Below are 22,516 nucleotides of genomic sequence, written 5' to 3'. Positions count from 1 at the left end.
AGCTGGACTTCTTGAGTCACTGATGAGTCAAGCCACCTCCAGCATCCTCCTAAGAAGGTATAAGAAGGACTGATGGCAATTACATTGCTGAAGAAAAAATTATAGACTCCTGGACTGAAAAAGAACAACAACATCCAGCTATGAGTCAAATCAAAGAGATCACAGAGAACCATTTAAATGACCAAAGGAGAAACAATGCCCACAACTCGGGGGTATTCTTAAACGGGTAGAAAGAAGACTGTGAAAATGCATGCCTTCCTCAAGCACAGTTGTCAGTAAGAATTTCTCTTCATATTAGCCACTGAATACAAGAGCCCAGAAACAAGGAGATGATAAAACCAACCTCCAAACAACTGTAAACGAGTACGGGCAATGCACTGGATGTTTTCATGAGCATACGTTCTACAAGGAGTGACAAGGTGGATGAGGAGTTGGCCCTTAAAAATACAATGTACTCGAGGGCTGGGTATGTACACACAAGCAGAATGCACCAGGCATCCGTTACCGTGACCTGTGAGGGGGGAATCAGCTCATCCATTCCTGTCTAGTCCATGCAGAATATCTATGAAAGCTCCTCAATTGGTTATAAGCTAAATGATAAATATGAGGCAGCAAGAAACAACTGGAATGTGTTTTCCTAGCACGGAAAAAGGCAAGTTTTGTGTGACTGAATTTTTCAGGTGTTCAGGCAGGGACCACTAATGCCCCTGAAACTTAAGTCCTGGTTATATAGTGGGCAGTGTTTTTTGTACAAATCAGGAGCGGAAAAACATGAGTATGCAACCAAATCACTGCAACTAAAAAAAGAAAGCCACAGAGTAATTTTGGTGACATTGTACTTGTTCTGGGGGTTGCCATGGAGATCTGGGAGCTAAGCTACTTCACTTTCCATATTTACTGAGTGACTCCCGCTCACTCTAATGACAACTCCACCACACACAAGAGGCAGGGTCTCTGCTTACCACAGAACACAGAGGCAAGGCCAGGAATGCACACGCAGAGCCAAGCCAAATGCACACGTCTCAGCAGGCCTCAACATGTCTAGCCCACTGAACACACAGAGCTGTAGTATAAATATGAAACAAAGACCTTCAACGTCACTCTAGGGGAGGTTCCTCACCATGCATGGACATGTGTCTGTCAGGATGGGCCAGCATCTCGTCTGTCTTTCAATGATGCTGGAGACTAGCTGTCGAAAAGGAGAGGGAAGCTGACTGTCCCTGGACAGCAGCTCACGACACCTCCCGGAGCCCAAAGGGAGGAACTCCCTCCACATGACCAAACAGGGAGTGAGGGGAGTTGCCAGACAGACAGAAGTTGTGTCAAGACCCGGGACTTTGTGAAAAAAGTATTAAGGTAAAAGCAAAATACCCAGAGGCTTTCCCGTGCTGCAGTGGGGAGAGAGGTGTACTTTCTCCTGGCTTGTTAAAGTTTTGCAATGAAGTCTGTAATGTATCATCTTGACAAGATAGGATGATAATAGCACAGCAGCTTAATGAATTTTGCAATAAAAAATGATGAGTGCATAGCAATTTTGGAGTTTACCATCTCTGGGAAACACCCAAGTCCACAGGAAGCTTGGAATCGGGCTTTCTGAAGCATTTTTTCCCCTATAGCTTTTGCTTCTGATAGTAGTGGCGTGCCAAGCCACACTAAAAGCTGAGGTGGTATGATTTCAGGCTGACCCAGTTTCAGTCTCTATGATAAAAAATAATCTTACGAAGTACTTTGGGCTGTGACAGTGAGTTGATAAGTGAAAAATGTGGTCAATCCATTGTTTCAACCATAGGACATGGGACATGGTGTTAGGACTTGGGGCAGGGTGTCTTCAGCAAGACCACCCCTGATTCTGATCCAGTGTGGACTGACTAAATCACCCTCTCCCCATGGCACACACAGTAACCCTTTTCTCTGCAAAGGGAATGAATGTCCATAAAACTGGATTTCAAAAGAGAACGGGGAAGTCATTGTGGTTGGCCTGGGACTAAGCTGACTCAACCAACGGGACACGGATGCACAATGGGAATACCAGGCCCTAAAAAAAACAAGAGCATTTCAAGAACCCAAACATATGAATGAGCTTCTAATTAATGGTTGAACAGGGAGTTGAACGATGAGAGTTCAATGAACACTTAACTGCTCACAACTTAGCTCTCTCTTCTACCTGAAAACCTATTTTTGGATCAAGACACTATCCTGTCAATCTATGGTTCCCCAGTAACTGAATGAGTCCACATAAAGCCTGCTTATATTGCTGTTCACTAAAGAGAAGAAAATTACATACTTACTGATTTATAATACCATGACTCATTCATTGCAAAATGGGTCTCATATAGTAACTGAAATGTACAATTAGAAGGCTTTATTTATTTATTTTTTTAAACATCAGCCCATTTTCTTTTCTTTTCTTTTTTTTTTAAAGATTTTATTTATTTATCTTTAGAGGGGTCAGGGATGAGAGAGGGAGAGAAATATCAATGTACGGTTGCCTCTCATGGGTCCCCTGCTGGGAACTGGCCTGCAACCCAGGCATGTGCCCTGACTGGGAATCGAACCACGATCATGTGGTTCGCAGGCCTACGCTCAATCCACTGAGCTACACCAGCCAGGGCCTAGAAGGCTTTATTTTTAATAAGGTAAAATTAGTCAATACATAATAAATATGCACCCTCTCCAATTCAGAAAGTACAGAAAAGCATACGAATATCCTATATGTATTTTGGCGTGTCAATTTCCAGTTGGTTTTCTATACATGTATATACTTTTTACTTTTAACAACGTGGGATAACATTGTACCAAATGTGCTACCTGCTTTGTTCACTTAGTGATAATGCCAGAGATTTGAGCCTATAATGTGCTCCTTTTCACTTAATGATCTATCTTGAACTTTTTTCCTGCCACTAGTTTTCCACAGCATCATTTTTTAACGGATACATCAACTATGTGGTTTTTAGTCACACATGGTAACCACACATAATTAAGCCAAGAGCTACATTACACCTTACAGCCTGTGTGACAATAGGAATCCATGTGGATAAACATGTCATCTGCCAAAACAAACAGGTGTGTCCAGACCGCCTTGGATCTGCAGAGGCAGCCTGAGAACGGGCACAAGCGGCAGCTTTGCCTGTTCGGAGAAAGGCATTACGTAAGACTTTGAACAGCATGAATTCCCAGTGATTTTTCAACAACGAAGACACACATGAGAAGTATATGAGCTAAATTCTCAACCTCTCACTGGGCCTGCCTGGGAGAGGGTCCAGGATGAATTAACTGAACTAAAAGAATTAATCAGAGCTATAATCCCAGCAGCTAGTAATCCCAATAGTTAACATGATCCCTGTAAAATGAAGCCCAAGAATCCATTTCCACCCCCATCAACACTGTACAACTCATCCCAGGCTGCTGATGTATTTGCACTCGAGAATCAAACAGGCTCTTGCTGGGGCCAGGGAGGCTCTGCATTACCCTTCCGTATGGGCCTCTCCTTGGGAATCTGCAGGCTCCAGAGGAGGGATACGTTCTTAGTCAAATGTAAGGTAATACTACAGCCTGGTGATAATCATCGTAGCCATAGCCAATGTTTATTAGGTGTTTACCATGTTCTAGGCCCTGTGTCAAGTACTGTGTATGCACTGTTTCACTTAATCACGGTAATTTCCCTCCAAGAAAGCTATCACTAGTGATGGATTTTACAGATGAGAAAAATGGGGTCCAGAAAAGGAAAGTACTGCACTCTAGGTCTCAGAGTCAAGATGGCATGGAAGCAATACAGTCAAGCAATGCAGAGCTCCTGCTTTTAGTCACCATGCTAGGCTGTCCCAAATGCCGACAGTCAAAAGAGGTGTTGTGGTAATGACAGAAGACAAGACACCTTGATGGTTGTCTCCTCTCCCAAATGAGTGTTTAACTGTAGCTAGCATCAGCACCACCAGAGTGCTTTTAAAATACAGATGCCAGAGCTAAAGAGCCAAAACCTGATTCAGAACATACCAGGGAGACCAGGCATCTTTAGCTCCTTCCTTACATGATTCTAATGCACACCCAAGTCTGAGAACCACTATTCCAATAAATACATTTCAACACCTTGGTGTATGTACTAAAAATCTGTGACAACATAAATGATAAATGTCACCTTGCAACTTCTTAGTGGAAATCTAAAAGGTACAAGACCTGGTTGATGATTGCCTCTAATCCTCTGACTCTGCCTTCTAGAATTGTCCAGAAAAAGTACAACTTGTGTATCAATACCTTTCACCTAGGTATACCACCAGTTTCTACTGCATGATGTATCTGCGTGGAAACTTAGAGATGAAACAGCAACCTCCTTTGCTACCACAGTTGGAAAACCTGAATAGCTGGGGCTGGATCTGGAAGGGCAGCCGTCCCTGTGGCTGGCACCTGCAGCACGCATACTGAAGAACCCATTCGGGCGGCCCAGCTGCCCCCAAGGCAGCGGCGTTGGAAGCGGGGACATGTGGCTTTTATTGCTCCTGTAACTCAGTCTAGCAAGGTCTTCACTTCTGTGGCTCAAGAGCTGACAGAGGCACCCTTCTGGAGACAACGGCATGGGGAAGGGAGATCACCCGGGTATACAATTCTCTGTCATTTGTCAGCTGTATAATTGCCTAACCACTCAAGCCTCAGTTTGCCTGTGCATAAAATGTAGATAATGAGCACCTACCTCACGGGATGATTATCAACTGTGAGAAGGAGATAATAATGGACTTAGCAGGCTGCTCAGCACATTAGCTGGGCTATAATCATTTGTACTTTTCATTGTTGTTTTTATTGAATGAGGTTCTAATCTCACTTGGCCTCCAGCTTCTTTATCGGATGCATGAATTTATCTTTCCACACCTGCCCCTCAGTTCTTTACAGGCAGATCCCTAAGCCTAATGAAAGAAAGTTTAGACTCCAGGTTTGCAAGTGGAACTGCACAGATAGATACGCGGTGAGAGTCCACGGCAATACAACAACCAACTATCAATATCTGAACCCAATTCTAGTTGAGTGAACCAAAGGAACCCGAGTTGGATATTTATATCAACATGAAGGATCTGAGTCTGTAAAAAATTCGAGCAAGGTCCGTGGACGCCAATCCGTGGTACACATTCAACAAGCAGGACACAAGACATTTCCAAGGCTGGAGGTGGAGGAACACTCTTTATCTTAGCAGTTACATATTTAGTTTACTATATATTAGAGAATAAAACAGTGAGACTATCAAAGTCATGTTTTTAGAGATTTTACTGAGTAGCAATAGGCTAGGTAAAGAAGTGAGTTGCTTTAAAATTGATTTAAAGACAGGTATTAAACAAAAATAGTGTATGAGTTATGTGGTTGTGGCCCAAAAAGTGAATGAAGGTTTATGCAAATGATTCAAGTTTGGGAAGTAGAGAGCTAGATACAGAAAGAAACCTCAAACTGAAGAAACCTTGTTACTACTGAATGTACAATTATTATTATGTATTATGGAATATACTTTATGGACATACAATTTCCCCCACAAATTGGCCGCAGGGTCTTCGTCTATATTTTAATTCCAAAGAGTAAACTCTGCAAAGTGCTTTGATAAAGCAGTCTTCTATCTTTGTTCACAGACCAGACAAAGGGAAGGAAGGGTAAGGTGACTGGAGATTTTACCACGGGTTGCCACCTGCTCACCTAACACTGATGGGAGGTGAGGTCACCACCTGGGAGGGGTGAGTGCCAGCAAAACCTTCAGCTGCTGGCCCAGTCTTCCTCACAGCATCAACTTACCCCCTCCTGCTATGGGGTTTTCCAGGCCAGCCTGGATATCAGTCCAGTTCCCCAGAAAAAAGGGGAGGTTCCGAAACAGATTATTAGAAAGTATATGCATCTATATACTCTTCAGTGAAAATGTTTCTCTCTCAGAATGGGAGAAAAGCTAACCACTCCACAAATATTCAAACATGTAGAGATTTTGGTCCTGCTTCTAGTGAGCATTTACTAACATTTGGAGGAAAGAGTTATTGCTTCACCCTCTGCCCATGTCTCACCCTCCGTCCATCATCTGCAGACAGGGACAGCAGCTTGTTCTGCAGCTTAGGCAGGTCTGCTTTCACACATCCTTAACTTTCATCCCCTGCCTGTGTGATAAAATTAATCTTGGGCAAAGATCTAATTGATTTTCTCCTAATTTCCATCTTCTTTCTTACATGCTCCCAGAATATGCTTCTAGACCTGTTCCGAAGCTGCCTCTGCTTCAGTCTAACCGTAAACTCAGCACTATTTTAAGCTTAGAAGAATTTAACAGTACTCTCTGATCTGTCCCAATCTGCCTTGTACACGCTCAGTAAGAAACATTAGGTGACCGTGGCTCTCCTAGAAACCTGAGAAGCATAGGCACCACAGCCCGATGTCTTGTTTGCGGCAGATGTGGGTGTGGCTGGCCTGTTCCAAGCATTTGCTGGTGAGTGTGGAGGGGCCCAGACCATGTGGGCACCATGGCAAGAATGACCCAAGCCAGATATTCAAGCAGAACAAAGGTTACCATCTGAAGAGAAGCAAATCTGGGTACAGGGTCAAAGCCCTAAAACTGTGCCTATCTACTGACCTAGAAATCCTTCCAGGAATTTATCTTAAGGAAATGATCAGGACTACGAACAGGAGCTTTATTCATAAATGCAAAATATATGCAACGCCCAAACAGTGTTTGGGTGCTAAATACACCAAGGGGCAGCCATGTTATGGCATCTGACACCTTTAAATACGTGATATTCTGGGGGTGGAGAAGATTCGTTTTCGGGAGTTGTGATAAGGGAGGATATTACTTTTGAAATGCAAAGGCTAAAAATCATTTTTGAAACAAAGAAAAGAGAAAGATGCCTTTCCTAATGAGGAGCCTCTTCTCTTCAAGGCTGAGTCATTGTTCTACTTTGTATCTGTCCTGTACTTCACCGAGCAGCAGCAGCAGCAGCAGTAACAGGGTGGCAGTGGTAACCATGCTCACAGTAATAATGACAACACCCCCCACCCGGCGCACGCTGAGCACTTCCTCTGCACAGGGCACTGTTTGAAGTGCTTTAACTTCACAGCACTTCCAAAGAGTGCTGTAAGAAATTAAATGTCATCATCCCTATTCTGCAGATGAGGAGACTGAGGCCCTAAGATGTTGGGTAACTTGCCCAGTCACACACAGCGGTGAGCCCAGACGTGGGACTCTCGCCCACGCAATCAGACAGCCTATATCTTTCAAACAGCCGGTTCTACTGCCTCACTGAAGGCGTACTTGTACGAGAGCAGCTATGTGCCGACTTGCCATGATCCATTCGCTCAGTCTGCTTCCCTTAGTCAACTGTGAGTATTTTTATACTCCCAGTCCCTGGCCGAAATCATGAAAATGTCAGCTGCGTGTGATTAAACAATAACTAGTAATAATAGCAGCAGCTCCCAGCTGTCAGCCCTTACCAGGCCTAGGCCTTGTGCCAGATGCTTAGTGCATAATTTCATTTAAACCTCACCAATTCTTTATGAGGCATGTACTTTCAAACCCACTTTATGGAAGAGCAAACTGATGCTGAGAGAAGGTATAAGGCTTGTCCGTGTGCTGCTGCTGCTGGCACAGGAACCCAAGTCTACATTCAACTCTCATTATAAATGCTAAACAAGACAGATCTTTCAGGGCACAGTACCCTGATCACTGCAAGGAACTCAGAAATCCTGAGAAGAAAAAAACCTTTGAAACAATTGTGATTACACTCTGCTATCCAATGGAAATAACCAGTTATTTCCATTTCTAACCCCTTCTGCTATGCAGAACAAGGAGGGTATTATTCTCTAATGACTTCATTAATTAATTTCACATATTTATTAAGTGTCCACTTCACACGAGGCCCTGGGCTAGGTGGAGCAGAAGGACAAGCCAAACAAGGCCCTGCCCTCACAGAGTCACATTCTAGTGGGGCAGGTGACTCACACCAATTACACACTGAGAAAGGGAAAGGAAACTGGCTCTATGGGAGCTGCTGACAAAAGCAGGCGCGAAGAAGCGACGCCCGAGCTGAGCTCTTGTGTGGCACGAGGGAGAGGGGCTCCGGGGGCGGGTGGCCCCCAGGAGAGCTGGGAAGAGGATCGGAACAGCGGTGGCCCCGGCCTTTCACTCTCAGCAATACTGCTTCCTCTCCTGTCAGGGTTACACAGCCACGGCACCTGGGAGGGCACGATGCCACACAGTCCTCAAGGACAGGTAAGGCAGCAGACCACGGAGAGAGGTCTGAAGTGCACCCCCTGAGCAGCCCAGAGGTGGCCTGGGATGCCCCTGGAGCACCCCACTGCCCTGCGCGCAGGACTCACGTTTCTCTGTGGACTGCATGGCGTGGAAGAGCGTCAGGGGCCTCTCGCTGCAGGATGGGGGCTTCGAATCACTGCTCTTCTTCCGAGACAGGTGCAGCTGGGCATTGGTGAGAGGCACGTCGGGCATAGTGTTAAATATCTGCAAGTAAAATTTCATAGAAGGGTTACACGCGGCCGTGAACGGGGGAGAGGGCAGAAGCAGCACTACTGGCGGCATGGTAACGTCTGGGAGTCGGCAAGGCGGAAAAGGCCACCAGTGTTTGCTCAGGACTTTATTTTAAACACCTCCAGAAGAAATGAACTATACGTTCCTGCTCAGAAATGTATCCCAGAGTCTGGTAACCAGTTACTCCCATTTCTAACCCCTTCTGCTACGCTTCCCACTGAGCTTCTTTATTGTTCTTCTCTCCAAGGGAAATGAGAAGCAGCTGCACTAAATCTAAGCCATTGACTGTTAACAAAATTTCAAGTTGGTGCCCACCTTTGTCCAGAACCAATTAATCAAAATCCCTTTATTTTTCCTCACTGGTTCTCCTTCCCAGTTCTTAATGACTGCTTAACAACTTTCTCAGAATGTGGAACATGCATTTAAATAACCCCAAGAAGAGGCCCGGGGTACGGCACGAGTTCCCAGCCCTGGGTTGTCTTCAGAGGGGCCCCTTCCAGTCTGCAGCAGCTCTGGGTTATCTTTGATGCTAAGCAATGTTTTTCTTATTTAGAAGGAGGGAAAATGACTTTTCATTTTTGATAATAAAAGAAACATATAAATACTATAGCAATTTTTTAACGTATCAAGAAAACAGAAAAAACCTCCCAACTCTAGTATTTAGAGATAACCATTATTGGCCTTTGAGTTTTATTTTCTTATCAACTTCTAAGATTTTATTTTTAAAAAATCCAAGGTAAAATAATGAGAAGAAAATGACAGACAAAGTCATGACAACTCTCATCTTTTTTCTGCAGACACAAGGGCAGCAGAATTATTACAACAGATACCACTCATACGGTACTTACCGTGATTATAGGAGCGACCGTTCGATGTTGGTTTCCCTAGGGACTAGCTGCTAAACGTGGCTGACGTGTAGCTCACTCTGCTATCAGTGACCTTGAGCAACAGGTACTGTCCTCACCATTTATAATGAAGAACTCAGGCAGAGAGGTTAAGCTGCCACAATCACAAGTACAATTACAGATGGTCACATAGAAATCCATGTCCTTAGATTTTCTAGATTCATTTTTAAATGCATATAATAAATAACAACAACAACAACACTAATTCATTCAATCAAGAAAGATCCCTGGAGCACCTACTTGATACTAGGCACCCTGGGGATAACAGTGCAGGAGGCAAACATGTTCCCTACAGGTAGAGCGTTTGTATCCAATAGCTGTGATTTGCTGAGCCCTTGGCACACCAGCATCAGGTTAAGTCCTTTGTATCAGTTGTCTCACTTAATGTTAAAGAACACTTTTCCATAATTATGATTCTGTTCTTTATACAGTTTTTATCCTATACATTTGACATTATACTGTAACACTTCCTCCTTCTTAATAACCCCACTGTATTAAGATATCAATATTTATTGATCCACTATTATTGTCTCTTACTCTTTGGAGCTTGCCTCCTTCTGGATTTTCCCTTTCCCAACAATTATGAGCAACAAGAGGATGGAGGTGGCAGCCCATTCCCTTCAATTATGGGTGGCCCTAGACATATCCATCTTTCTCATGGTTCTCTATCCTTTATGCATGCATTTAAAAGCAGAACTCAGAGGCTGATAATATAGGAAACAAAATCATAAGAATAATAAGAACTTCAGCCAAAACAGCTGCTCTCCATGGGTTGGCGGGTCCTCGGGCTCCAATGATGCCAGCCAGCTGGTTTAGTCCATCTTGCTCACAAACACAGCTGTTTGAAAACAGTATTATCATATTTTCCCTAGGGGAATGAATTTTCAACAAAATAAACTGAATCCCTGCATTGCTGAGTTCAACTGGGGCAAGGAAGTAAGGCGAGAAGGGGACTTAAAGCAAAAACAAGAAAGATCTCCTGGCTTCCAGAAGAGCTGGCATCCCTAAAAATAAGTACCAGTAGTTCCCAATGTCCCTAGTCTCCTTTTGGGTATCTGCAGGGGAAGAAAAGAGAAACTATGTTTGCTGTTGAGCTCAAGGACCACAGCCTCTAAGATGCTTTCTCTCCCTTTACTTCATCCCCCAAACAAAACTACGCCACAGCTGTTCCGAGGTGACAACCTGCCTGTGCACCATTATCATCGACATTTAAACACTGTCCCTATAAATGAGTGTTTGCATCTGCCCGCTACTTTACATGCTTATCTCTGAGCCATCTGGTGAACTCAACCGATTAAACAGAATGACCATTCCACAATGAGAGACTTCCAGCCCTGCCACACAGCTAAGAAGGAGAGGGGCTGGGATAAGAACCCTAGGGCTGAAGTTTCTAACACCTGCACTCTCCTCTTCCTCAGCAGTCATTACTTGTTCAGCTCATCTTTCCTGGCCAATCTTTAGGTACAGAGGCCAGTGCCCCTAAACCCACAAGTATGGATTTCAACAAACAACAGTGTTTCTTGGAACTCTTCTGCCTCTGGCCTCAAATATAGCACATTCAGCAATGCCTACCTAAAAACATTTGAAATGAATTCAGACTTCGTGATAGACCTGCACCCCCTTATGGCTGGGGTGACCCAGGTTTCGTGTCTGTTTTCCTAACGAATTACTGAAAATGAGATCCTCACCAACCACAATGGGAACAAAGATGATGTTTAATTTCAACTGACACCAAAAATGTGAGCATTTTGCTTTTCCCTAAAAACTGTAGTGGATGCTGGAGAAACAAAGAAGAGTAAGCTGTGAGGAAGGACCGTGGATTTAGACATATGCATGAAAACTTATGCTTATACATAGTCAACCAGCAAGAGACATGAGAACACATGAGAACTTCATTTCCTTGGCTGTTTCATCTAAGAGAAAAACTATTTGAGCATACTAGAGCAAGATCTAAAGTGAGACTTTCAACACGGGGAGTACTAAAGACCCAAAGGGCACTTCTCTTTGCCATGAGCCAGGCCCCCACTTCTGAAGAACTCTGACAGGGCCATTCTTAGATTAAACACAATGACGTGCAAGCGAGCATGCTGCCAGAGGTAAAGTGCCAGACACAGGACTGTCACCACTATTGTGACACAGGTTTTCCAAAATGCAAAGTTACCTTTGTAAATCAGACTAACTCAGAGCAGGCAACATGAACTTTCATCAAAGAGTTTGGGTAATCGTTCCCCTAATTACTGTTTTTATTGAACTCTGAAACTTGAAGACATGTAAGTTGTTTAAAGGCTACTATTGCCTAGCCACCTTCTTCCAGCTAGGCCCAGAGGGTTGCCTCTGTACCAAAACCTCCACTTGGAATTCTGATGAGAATCTAAATTATTTCCAATTTTGTTTAGTTACTCCAATCCTATTTTGTTTGGAAGAGATAATTTCAAAAGAATCAAACGAAGTTTCCTTCATTCTTTTGGGAAGAATCAGCAGATGAGCCTGCTGAGCAATGGAAGGGAAAGCTCATATAACCTATGAGAAATAGGTTTATGGATCTCTACCATGTGGCTGGAACAATCTACTCATTTCACGGTGACTTTCCAAATAACACAAAAGGTGGGGGGTGGGGAGATCTGTTCAATGCCCTAAGTGCCTTGTTAAGTCTGCCCAAACTTACAAATTAATTCTGACTTAGTCAAGAATGCCTTAGAAATAAGTTATTAGGAAGACTGCAAACCTACAGTCTAGAAGCTACTGGGGAATAAGACTATAAAATAAAAATATAACTCTGGATAACTCTTCCAAGTACTCCCAATTTCAAGCTTCCTATACATGGAATTAGCAGACTCATAAATACCAAGCTACTGTTTCCTGGAAGCCTTGCAGCGAAGCTGTCGGGGTGGCTGAGTTCTGGCTCTGCCTATTTGTGGGCAAGAACTACAGCCGCAATGACCTTTCTGTCACTGCCATCCAAATCACCACAAAACAGACAAGATAGGAATTTACAGTCATTCACTAAGTAGAAAGCAAAGAGCCTTTGGAGCGAGGCAAGTTTGGGAACTGTGGGAAAGGTCCTTAACTGCTCTGAGCCTATTTCCCTTGTGCAAATGCGGATCTGACACCTGCCTTGCAGAGCTGTTGGGATGGTGATACACACAAAATGCTCAGCAAGGAACCTGGAAGAGATCAGGCAGGAGATAGTGGTGGTATAAATCATAATAGAAATAGCCAAAATTATTTGAGTTCATCTTAACTTACCGTCTTAAGTTATTTACATGGGTCATCTCATTATTTTACCCTAAAAGGGAGACATTATTATTCTTGCCATCTTATAGGTGAGGAAACTGTGACTCAGTGACAGTAACTGATTACTCCTAGGTCACACAAATGAATACAGATGACTGAGACTTAGCTTGACCTTCTAGATCTGAACCACTTGTGGTCTTTATGCCAATTATTAATTTGAGAGATAGAATACAAAATGGAAAGATCATAAGTTTTAGAGTCTGACAGATCTGACTTTATCACTTACTAGCTCTGTGACTTTGACCAAGTTACATAACTGACCTTCAGATGCCTCATCTGTAAACACCCCCAGGATGGTGGTGAGGACGGAAGCGCCTAACACAATGTGATGCTCAGTGTTCAAAAGACATTCTTACATTCAATAAAAAAGTACAAGAAGGGAAATAACTGGCGACTCAACGATGAATTACTTGCAGTCGGGACATGAGGATTTAATTTGTAAGTGTAAATTTAATTACTGCTCTTTGCAAAACATCAATCGTAACTGCTTATAGAAATGTTAGAATTTGCTGTTCTTTCCCCTTTACATTGCCTACAAAACTCAAATTTCACTGGCCTTCCCTGCGCCGGGCCCACCTTGACATTGTAGCCCGCTGGCACTTGAGGAATTTGCTCTTTGACAGGGCATATACACATGTGACACCTCATCCAGTCCTACCCGCCACGTGCTCCTGCAATGTACAAGGATGGGAACCTCCCTGTAATGTGTGTGGCATACTCTTTATTACATGCTGTCATTTTTATGGGAGGAAAACTAGGTCATGGTAAAGAGCTCCTGGTCTGTAACTGTGAAACAGTTCTGAGACAATAAATCAATGACAGAGGTCTGGCATTCGAGAGCAAAACAGAAAGGCTTCTGTAAGAAGAGACTAGGCATTTTCTTGAGACACTGAAGAGGCCGGGTCCCAAGTAATAATGGGTAATAACAAGTACGGGCTAGTTTGATCTAAAGAATGTCTGCTTTGGGAGTGGAGGCCTAGAGCTACTGAGCAGGACTCACTGTCTGCTCTTGACTGGGCTGGAAGACTGCTCAGCACATGAGAACCATAACCACTTGGAAAGCCAGGTCGGTCTTAGCAGGGCTCATTTACTGCAACAGTTAAGAAGCCAAATGCAGAGGCTGCAGCTACACAGAGGGTTTTTAAGGACACTCGGAAGTCTGATGTCCTATTGATACCAGCATTTTGGCACAGAAACCAACAAGTTGGAGAGTAGTTTGGGGAGTTTTATTAAAAATCTCTCAAAATGAACGAGTGCCAGTTGTTAAATGGCCTGGGTAATCCATGAGATGCTGTGATTTTTCCCATCTCCAAAAAGACTGTTTCCTGTTATCTTTGTTGATAGAAAAGAACAGGATAAAATATAACAAAACTCTGCCTTTATGTGAATAACATTAAAGGAGCTTCACAGTTCAAACAATGATCAGTTTATCTAGGGCTTTTTGAGGGGAACACATGTTCAGATGCATGACTTTACCACATTTGTGAAGAATAACCTGCATAGCACTTAACACTGAAAAGAGGAAATGGGCCTAGGACAGAAGCATACAAGTCAGTCTAGCTCACTTCTAACCCTACCACGAATAGGACCAAACACAGTGTACTCAGGAACTGATAGAAAGAAAGGTAACAAAAAATAAAAATAAAAAATCAACAAACAAAGGGAAAAAGCCATGACCAAAAGATACAAGAGCAGCTTCCCAAGCAGACAACAATACCGGGGATTACCTCGTTGTACTAGGTTGGACAAAAAGTTTGTTTAGTTGTTTTCTGTAGTATGGCTCTAGTAGTACTTAGCTGTCTTTAACTTCATTTGAAGCAATTTTGTTAGATCGCATTGTGACAGCTGTCATATCAGCATGCATTTAAAAAGAACTTATCAAAATTGGTAAATTTTTGTATATCCATTTTAATACTGAACATAGAAGGAAATACTCAACAATTTTGGAGTATTACGCTTTATTATTTCAAGAAAGGTAAAATTGCAATTAAAACACACACAAAAAGATTTGTGCAGCATATGGGGAAGGTCCTGTGACTGACTGAACATGTCAAACGTGGTTTGCAAACTGGTACTGTTGACATTTTGGCCAAATAATTCTTTGCTGTGGGGCTGTCTTATTCATTGGAAGATGTTTAGCGGCACCCCTGGCCTCTTCCCACTGGAAGCCAATACTGGGAGATAGCCAACAAACTCAAAATGTCCAAATCAATAAAGTTATTGGTGAAAATTAAAAATGTATCTTTTATTTTACAGAAAAACCTCAACAGACTTTTGGGCCTACCCAACAGTAAAGCTAATACATCATCATCACCATCATCAGCATATTCATCATCCTCATTATTATTACTACCACTAATCTTGTCTATCAACAGCTGCTTGAAATATCAGGGAACTAAATTACAACTGTCAAACACTTGTCAGTTGCCAGAAACTGTTCAAATCACTTGCATTTTACTAACTGATGTACATTTTGTATATAAACTCCAACACTGGTGTAGTGGATTTCAAAGCCTCCAGCATTTTGGTAAAAGCAGATCCAGGCAGTTTGGTGGGCTCAAGTCAACTCTAAGAACAACAACTGCATTCAAAGTTACTCCCACTTTCATGGAAATGCAGGTTGCTTAGGATTTGGTGCTTATCCTAGGTGTTAAGTGGGGTCACTCTTCTCTTTGACATATTAAAAATTAACATATATTCTACAAGAGTGCTGATCTTTGGGCACTTCTAAGACTCAACAGCTCAAAGAACAACACTCCTACCTTTTCCAAAGCAAAGTGATAGAATGGGAAAAGAATCATGATAGTTAATTTTGCAAAACACTAGTAAGTATTAAAAGGGGCAATACTAATAAAAGCATGCAGTACAGGGGCATGTATGGACACCCACCTCCTGCTCCATGTGCAGAAACCCCTTGAGTCCCACAGCTGAAAGAAGTAGCACAGGCTGTTACAAAACAAGCAGGTCCAAGCCTATTATCAAATAGCGGAACTCAGCAGGAAGATGTAAGACACACACGCACATATTAATCTGAGATTTCGTGTTTAACTAAAACTATGAAAAGAAAGTCATTTGTTTTCTTGATTAGGGTTGTTTTCCCTGGATATCCAAATCTTTCAGAGTCATTGGCAAGTTAACTTTTATAAAAGGAAATTCTTCTAAGAAATAGAATTTCAGGGCTTTGGAGTATCTTGGACAATACAGCATTCAATATTTTGTTTAAAATCGTAACTAGAAGCATATAAAATCTGGTAACTGCCACATTAAGCCCAAGTGGTGGTCTACCTGATGTTTTAAGACTTGGTGATTACCTGCCAGTTGGAGAAAGATGTTCTCCGGACAGAAAGAGAAATTTTAAATAACTGATCATTACCTTAAAACAAGCATGGAAAGAGCCAAAATGTTTGCACTTTGAACTTTCAACTCTGAAACCTGACTACTGGTAAAAAGCCAGACTCTTACTTAAGTCTGTTCTTTACATCTCATATAATCCAAGTACAGCCCAGGGTAGGAGTCCTTGATGGGAAATGATGCCATGACGTAATATTTCCTTTTAGGAAGTCTGGCCAGGAAAACCATTCCGAGCTATCTCTACCCTCTAATAAAGTCAAGACCAGAGGTTATACTCTCTGAGTAAGATATATATCTCCACAAGTTTGCAACAGTGTGCTCAACTCTACTGTTTTGCTATTTAGTTAATAAGTGATTTTGATCTAAGGGATAAGAGTCAATTTGGTTCAGATTCCTAGGATTTTTCTCTGGCTGATGTGATCATTTTATCCCTCCACTTGGAATCCTCTGGGTGCTCCCATTTTTTAGGCTTTTGCACTTCCCTTTCTCCAGCTTTCAAGACCCTTGACAAATGGGCTAAGTCCAGCTGCCAGGCATCATCTCCTACCACTTACTAACATATAACCCACATTTCTGTCACAATCGTGTCATTTTAATACACACGAATTGATCCAGGCTGATAACTAATGACTGTTCCCCAGGAAGGCTCCTGTCGCCACTCTTTCTCTGCCTAAAAAACATCTATTTATCTGTCAGAGTCCATATAAGCAGAATTAAATATTTCTCCTCAGTGTGCCATACACTTTATTCATATTACTGAATGTCACTTAGCACACTGTATTCTGGCTAGTTATACCCTGATAAAACAGGAGACCCTTGCAAAAAAAGATTCCATCTTATTTACATTTGGACAATATTGGATGCTCAACACACGTTCTTGCATTAGAGATTAACTAGAATAGATTTTAGTACCTTGGCTTGTGAAAGCAGTCCCAAGTTCAACCCTTGTTCCTTTCTACCGAGCCGTTTTTTAAACTCTGTACTTCAGGTTCACAATTTGTAAAACAGAGCTAAAAATACTGACCTTACAATATTGCTATGAAAATAAATGAGCCCTGGCTGGTGTGGCTCAGAGTGCTGGCCTGCAAACCAAAGAGTCACCGGTTCAATTCCTAGTCAAGGCACATGCCTGAGTTGATGTTTCTCTTCTCTTTCTCCGTCCCTTCCCCTCTCTCTTAAAATAAATTAATAAAATCTCTTAAAAAATGAAATGAGATGATGGATATAAAGCGGCTTTGCACACAATACAATGAGACTAGTAAGCTATCAGTAAAGTATAACCATTACTACAATTAATATCATTACTTCTAGACTATGTACATTAAAAAGGTCCAGTACCTTCAACTGAATAAATAAATCAGGATGTATTACCAACGTGGAAAAAGAAAAATCACCATGCGGCTGCAAACATAATACCTTATCTTCCGGCTTTTTCCTCTCTGCCTCCACTTATACCAGGATGTTAATTTCCTACAACTATTACAGACATTGCTCCCCTCCCCCAGTCTATTGGGAGAAGTGAAGGACAATTTCTGGAGCATTGATGACCAGGTAGATACGTGGTTAGCATGCTTAATCTGACCAAACTGGAGGTCTGTGTGGAACACATCCCTAAGGCTCCGAGGAAGGAGATACAGGTGGAATTTCTGTGAAAGGAGATGCTCAACAGGGATGTTTCTGGACACAGAGGACAGAGTCTGGAGGGTGCATAGGACAGGCCATTGACAAATGGCACATGCTCAGTTCTAACCCTTAGGGCTGAATGCCTGGTGCTGGTCCTTAGTAAACAAGGAGCAGAGAGCAAAGACAGCAGGAGGAAGGGAAAGAGAGAAAGAGAAAACACCCTATGCTTCTGTGTTTGGTCAAAACACTGAAGCCTTTTTCCTTCTTTAAAAAAAAAAGATGTTTTATCAAGTAAAAGAATCAGAATTGTCTGGCTAGCATGTATCCCCCTGGCCCTCTTTTTCAAATGTTAAGGTGACTGAAGTGACACTGTTCTAAGCTTAGGCCTTAAGAGGCCATGCAGCCTCTGTGTTTGCCTGCTCTTTGGGAAGTCTGACCAAGACTACTGCATGGTGAGAGATCACAGAGAGAGAAGAGAGGCTATGTGGAGGAGGATCAAGAGAAATGCAAATTAAAACCGCAATGCGTATCACCTCACTCCGGTTGGAACGCCTGTCATCAATAAATCAACAAACAAAAAGTGCTGGTGAGGATGTGGAGAAAGGGGAGCCCTTTTGCACTGTTGGTGGGAATACAGACTGGTGCAGCCACTGGGGGAAGCAGTATGGAGTTACCTAAAAAAACAATGGAACTACCTTATGACCCAGCAATTTCACTTCTGGGAATTTATCCAAAAAAACTCAAAACACTAATTTGAAAAAATATAAGCACCCCTATGTTCATTGCAACAACTGCCAAGATTTGGGACCAGCCCAAATGGCCATCAGTAGATAAGTCAATAAAACAGCTATGGGACATGTACACAATGAAATACTACTCAGCCATAAAAAAGAAAAATTTACCCTTTGTGACAGCATGGATGGACCTAGAGAACATTATGCTAAGTGAAATAAGCCAATCAAAGAAAGACAAATATCATATGATTTCACTCATATGTGGAATCTAATGAACAAACTGAACTAACAAGGAAAACAGAGACAGACTCAGAGATAGAGAGCAGATGACAGCTCTGGGGTAGGGGGAGGTTAGTGGGTGGAGGGATCCAGCAAAAAAGAAAAAGGACCCGTGGACACAGACAACAGTGTGGTGATTGGCGGGGCAGGGATGGGAATATAAAGGAGATAAATGGTAATGGGAAAAATACAATAGAAGATTTAAGAAGAAAGAAAACAAGATGTCCCAGCCAACAGCTACTACAAACGCCCAGATGTGTGGAGTAAGGTCATCTTGGATCCTCTAGTCAGTCAAGCAACCCCAGCTGATACCATATGGGACACATGCCAGTCCTCTCCAGAGTTGTAAGCAAAATATCACTGCTGTTTCAGATCACCAGGTTTGGACGTGATTTGTTATGCAGCAACAGACAACTGAAAGAGGCATCTTATAATTTATTCTCATTCCTATTCATTCTCTCACTCTCTCTCTCTCTCCCCTCCCCTCAATGCTTTACGTGCCTGGGTTTCTACACCCTCTTTCAGTATGGTGTTCTACACTGTTGTATTCCTGGGTCTCTCCCAATTTTATTGCAAGGCACAGAGTAAATACCTTATATAAAACATTGTTACTAATGTGAGAGAATATTATGCCAGGAACTGTGGCAGACATACACTGAACACCTGTATCAGGGCTTGTTTCAAGTAAGAGGACATATGCTATCATATGCTTCTGGGGGGGAAGGGATGAAACGATGCTGCCGGGAAGCATTTCTTCAAGTGGGGTTTCAGAATTTTTGGTTAACTTCTGACACTAAAGATGAAAATCTTGTCACTCCAGGACATTTGTCTATGTATGCTTCTAGAAAGTTATAGCCAAGACCAAAGAAATGCTCACTAAATACTGTTACCTAAGCTTGCCGTACTACGGATTTCACAAAACAAGTCTCTGACGTTATTCATCTGAGGACATAAACATGTTCTGGATTTCATGGCTGAAGTTAAGTTTTATTGGCAGGAAATCCAAAGCACAGTCCTCAGAAAGTCAGCGGCAGAGCATGGCCCTGGACGCCTGGGCTCCTGGGGAGGTAAACGCTTCCGAAGGAGGCCAAGGCAGCACCTGCTCACTTTACACCACAGGAGGCCCGAAGCCACATTTAAAAAGGAGCCATGCTGCCTTATTCTCAGTTGTTTTTCTTTACCAGAGAGACACACCTGATTAATATTATGGATGTTCTCACCAGAATAATGTACATATATAGGTCTTGCATATAACTTTGGCATAAATATCATGGACCCCAGATTAAAAACTTCTATTAAGGAGTACGCTAGCTCCCTCAGGACAGGAGGCTACACTCTGGTGCGGCCTTCAGCCCTGGAATGTTTTCACTCACACTCCTTTGTCGGTTTCCACAGGAACATAAATCTCACTGTGATTCATCCCACTCTCTCACACAGACTAATGAAAAAAGAACATAAAATGAAGCACTGCAATATTCTTAACGTGCACCGCACCGAGTCCACAGCAGCCGTAACGGAATGTACCATTCACCCAACTAGATGAGCATTCTCACCAGTCCTTGCCCTATACTTACAGGCCTGGCCATGCATCTCATAGTTCATTTCCATTTCTATAATTTGTGCCCAAGGCAGGATGGCTGCTTGTTTACACAAGTTTCAATATTGTTATTAGCAGTATCCGGTCCTTTTTCTGTGATGCTACTTTCAAGTATGTTTTCTGGCTTTCAAGGCCCGAGGACACTAAAAACAGTTATAGTTCAAAAGCCATTAGATGCTCCCTGCTAGAGGCTCAAATATGTTATTTTAGGGACCTGAAACATAATCAAACGCTTAACCCTTAACATTTAATATGATTTTATTTAAGAAAAGGTTAAGTGACACAGTGTACTATTTTGGGAGAGGGGCACATGTGACATTTGGGGATGGATGTGGGCTATTTTCAGAAAATTCTGTTGAGACCCCTAAAAACAATGGTTTACACTTACTGAACCTTACTACCTGCCAGATTCTTGACATGAATCATCTTATTTAATCCTCACAACAAACCAGTTGAAGGAGTGCGGCATACCAGCGAGATGGTCCCTAAACTTGCTTCCTCCCCTCTGAGTACAGTTAGGCTGCCTTCCCAGCATGCCTTGAAGTTAGATGTGGCCATATATGAATTCCAGCCAATGGAATATAGAAGAAAATAAGAAAAGTATACTCTAGGCTTGGCCCCCACACACTTACCCAATCCTCTACCCTCTCATTTCCTCCACCAACTGTCTGACTGCAGAGACCTGCAAAGCAGGAGGCAGCGCTGCAGGATGGGAGGAGCCTGGGCTTCGAGTCACTCACTGAACAAGATGCCACCTGCAGTGAACTGTTACTCGAGCAATAGAACAACTTCTGTCTGGAGTCCCTTAATCTTTTGGGGTTGTTTGTTATAGCTGTTAGACTCTACTAAAAGTACTTTTTAAAAAAAATTGTTGTTCAAGTACAGTTGTCTCCATTTTCCTGACACCACTTTCCCCCACCTCCCACCCTCAATACTTGCCCTCTTTGGCTTGGTCTGTGGGTCCTTTACACGTGTTCCTTGACAACCCTTCCCTTGCTTTTCCCTGTATCTCTTCCTCCCTCCCCTTCTGGTTACTGTCCGTTTGTTCTTTTTTAAAAAAGGCATAGAGAGTCTAAGCAATCTGCTCAAGGTCACACAGCTACTAACAGGTAGCAGATTTGAATCCAAATGATTTGGCTTTAGAAACATATTATTAACTGCTGTTTGATTATTTTTCCTTTATACCAGTTCATTTGTATCATACGTAAGAAGCTTCTTCCATACAAGATTTACTATATTTGAAGGAGATGGTTGGAAGAGGGTCCCAAGTTTGGGATAAAAATGAAGATAATGTCTTCAAGTAACTAATTTTATTCTATATTCCTACATTAACCATGTAAGAGGGAGGCTCTGCTGCTTACACAACTTTGCAGGATACTGCTGTTTGTGAAAGTTTGTATTCTGAGGTTCCTTAGTCATTGTTGATGCTCCGTAACAAGTTACGGCCAAAGCTCTGTGGCTTAAAACATATTCACTCCCTGCTTCTGTGCATTAAGAATTCAGGAGAGGCTTAGCTCAGTGCTTCTGACTCAAGGTCTCTTATGAGGTTGCACTGAAGATGTCAGCTGTGGCTGCGTCATCTGAAGGCTTGATCAGGGCTGGAAGAGTCACTTCCAGAGTGGCTCACTCCCACGTCTGGCAAGTTGGTCTGGGTGCTGGCAGGAAGCCTCACTTCCTCCCTGCAGGGTGATGAGATTGCCTTACAACACGGGGGCTCGCTTTCCACAGAGTGAGCACATCCAGAGACCAAGGCAAATGTTACAAGGTCTTCTGTGACTAGTCTCCAAAGGCACACTCCGTTACTTTTACAATATCCTACTGGATCGATCATACTGGAATCACTATTCCCACTGATCAATTCCTATTGATCACGCTGGGTTCAATACTGGGATCTCTTATTCACAGTGGAGGAAACTGCACACGAGAGTGAATATCAGAAGATTCGGGTCACTGGGGGCCATTCTGGAGGCCAGCTACCTCAAGAGCCTGTTCATTCATCCAGCATATATGCACTGGGTTCCTATTGAGACCTGGGGACAGAGTAGTGAACAAAACAGACAAAAGTCTCTGCTCTCATGAAGCATACATTCTAGTGGAGGTCAGAAAGGCAATGGATCTAATCAGTGCAAATTACAGAGTGTGCTGGGAAGTGGTAAGTCCTATGAAGAGAGAGAAAGCAGGGTCAAGGGGCGGGGCAGTGCTGGGGGGTTGGGACTGCCTGCAATTTAAATACAGAGATCTATGTAGG

The 22,516-nt window shown here is 42.7% G+C and overlaps 1 protein-coding gene across 4 annotated transcripts in view; it reads right to left on the bottom strand.

Moving 5' to 3' along the window:
• Positions 1–22,516, bottom strand: part of ARHGAP26 (Rho GTPase activating protein 26) — a 420,536-nt gene that overhangs the window by 78,733 nt on the left and 319,287 nt on the right. For all 4 annotated transcript variants that reach the window (XM_037062978.1, XM_037062987.1, XM_037062996.1 and 1 more), the window contains one exon: positions 8,320–8,458. In XM_037062978.1, the coding sequence (XP_036918873.1) occupies positions 8,320–8,458 (139 nt within the window). The remainder of the gene's footprint in view (positions 1–8,319; positions 8,459–22,516) is intronic.

The sequence above is a fragment of the Sturnira hondurensis genome, unplaced genomic scaffold (assembly GCF_014824575.4).
Source record: "Sturnira hondurensis isolate 20B ecotype Veracruz unplaced genomic scaffold, ASM1482457v3 Scaffold0001120, whole genome shotgun sequence".
Classification (NCBI taxonomy): domain Eukaryota; kingdom Metazoa; phylum Chordata; class Mammalia; order Chiroptera; family Phyllostomidae; genus Sturnira; species Sturnira hondurensis.
This window is presented reverse-complemented; position numbering and strand designations above follow the sequence as displayed.